The 1,781-nt window shown below is 51.5% G+C and overlaps 1 protein-coding gene across 1 annotated transcript in view; it reads left to right on the forward strand.

The window, feature by feature from the left end:
* Positions 1 to 1,781, forward strand: part of NPAS1 (neuronal PAS domain protein 1) — a 25,014-nt gene that overhangs the window by 16,123 nt on the left and 7,110 nt on the right. The window contains exon 7 of the mRNA XM_037728510.1: positions 1,188 to 1,267. Coding sequence (XP_037584438.1) covers positions 1,188 to 1,267 — 80 coding nt within the window. The remainder of the gene's footprint in view (positions 1 to 1,187; positions 1,268 to 1,781) is intronic.

Raw genomic sequence — 1,781 nt, forward strand, 5'->3', positions numbered from 1 at the left:
GCAGATCACTAGGTCAGTAGTTCGAGACCAGCCTGACCAATATGGAGAAATCCCATCTCTACTAAAAATATAAAATTAACTGGGCATGGTGACAGATGCCTGTAGTCCCAGCTACTCGGGAGGCTGAGTTAGGAAATCACGTGAACCTGGGAGGTGGAGGTTGCAGTGAGCCAAGATCTCACCATTGAACTCCAGCCTGGGCAACAGGAGCAAAACTCGGTCTCAAAAAGGAAAAAAAAAAGCTGGGCATGACGACACGTGCTACTTGGGAGGTGGAAGGGGGAACACGGGTCCCAGCTACTTCAGAGGTGGGAGGATGGCTTGAGCCTGGGAGGCAGAGGTTGCAGCAGTGAGATCACAGCACTGCACTCCAGCCCAGGCGACAGAGTGAGGCTCTGTCTCAAAAAAAAAGGCAGGCACAGCGGCTAATGCCTGTAATCCCAGAACTTTGGGAGGCTGACGGTGGATTGCCTGAGGTTGGGAGCTCGAGACCAGCCTGGCCAGCATGGTCTAACCCCGTTTCTACTAATAATACAAAAATTAGCCAAGCATGATGGTAAGCACCTGTAATAGCAGCTACTTGGGAAATTGAGGCAGGAGGCTTGCTTGAACCCAGGAGGTGGAGGCTGTAGGGAGCCGAGATCATGCTTTTGCACTCCAGCCTGGGCAACAGAGTGAGACTCCGTCTCAAGAACTTTTTTTTTTGCATTAGATCCTAAGCATAGCCCCCACATAGCAGGAACTGTCATCTCCATTTTACAGAAAATGGAGGCACAGCGCAGAGAGGTTAAGTTAATTGCCCCAGGTCACACAGCTGTAAGTGGCTGAGTTGGATTCCAGCCCAGGTCTGTCTGCTCTGGGGTCAGCATGCCTAACCCTTCTCTTCAGTGGAAATTTCCTCTCCCACTGTGTATGGGAGGGCGGGTGTTGCAGATTACCCTGCCGGCTCTTTTTAGCTCTGAGATGTTGGGGGCCTATGAGGCTAACATCCTGTAAATAGGATTTTCCAATCTTGGGTTTGCTTAACACCAAAAACATCTGAGACATCAGCTGTGCTTGCAATCGTGGGGTGATGGTTCCAACACGTGCCGGCTGTCAGAGAATGGGACTGCGTCTGTACCTGAGTTTGAGGCACAGGGTCATCTGTGTGTGAGCATATTTTTAAGACTGTTTTGTGGGGTTTACAGAAGAATCTGGATTTGTGAGTCTTATTTGTTGCTATTCCCCATATCCCCTGTCGTGGGCCAGGCCCTGTCCTGAAGACTCGGTAGCAACCCATGACAGCTCCAGCCCCACCCACTCCCAGAGGGGATGGCTGGCCCAGCCTGGGGGTCAGGGAGGGCTTCTTGGAGATGTCAGTGTGGAGACCTGGAAGATGGAGCTTGAGCGGTGAGCTTTCTTCTAAAGGCCTTAGGGAGCTATGGCAGGCTCAGAGCAGGGGAGGGTGGGGCAGGTTGAACCATTAGAAAGACACAGATGGGGCCGGGTGCAGTGGCTCACACCTGTAATCCCAGCACTTTGTGAAGCTGAGGTCAGGAGTTCGAGACCAGCCTGGCCAACATGGTGAAACCCCATCTCTACTGAAAATACAAAGATTAGCCGGGCATGGTGGTATGCGTCTGTAATCCTGACTACTGGGGAGTCTGAGGCAGAAGAATCACTTGAACCCAGGAGGTGGAAGTTGCAGTGAGCCGAGATCGTGCCACTGCACTCCAGCCTGGGCAACAGAGTGAGATTTGGTCTCAAAAAAAAAAAAAAAAAAAAGGTCACAAGTGGATCTA

Source organism: Cebus imitator, unplaced genomic scaffold, assembly GCF_001604975.1.
Source record: "Cebus imitator isolate Cc_AM_T3 unplaced genomic scaffold, Cebus_imitator-1.0 Scaffold266, whole genome shotgun sequence".
NCBI lineage: Eukaryota > Metazoa > Chordata > Mammalia > Primates > Cebidae > Cebus > Cebus imitator.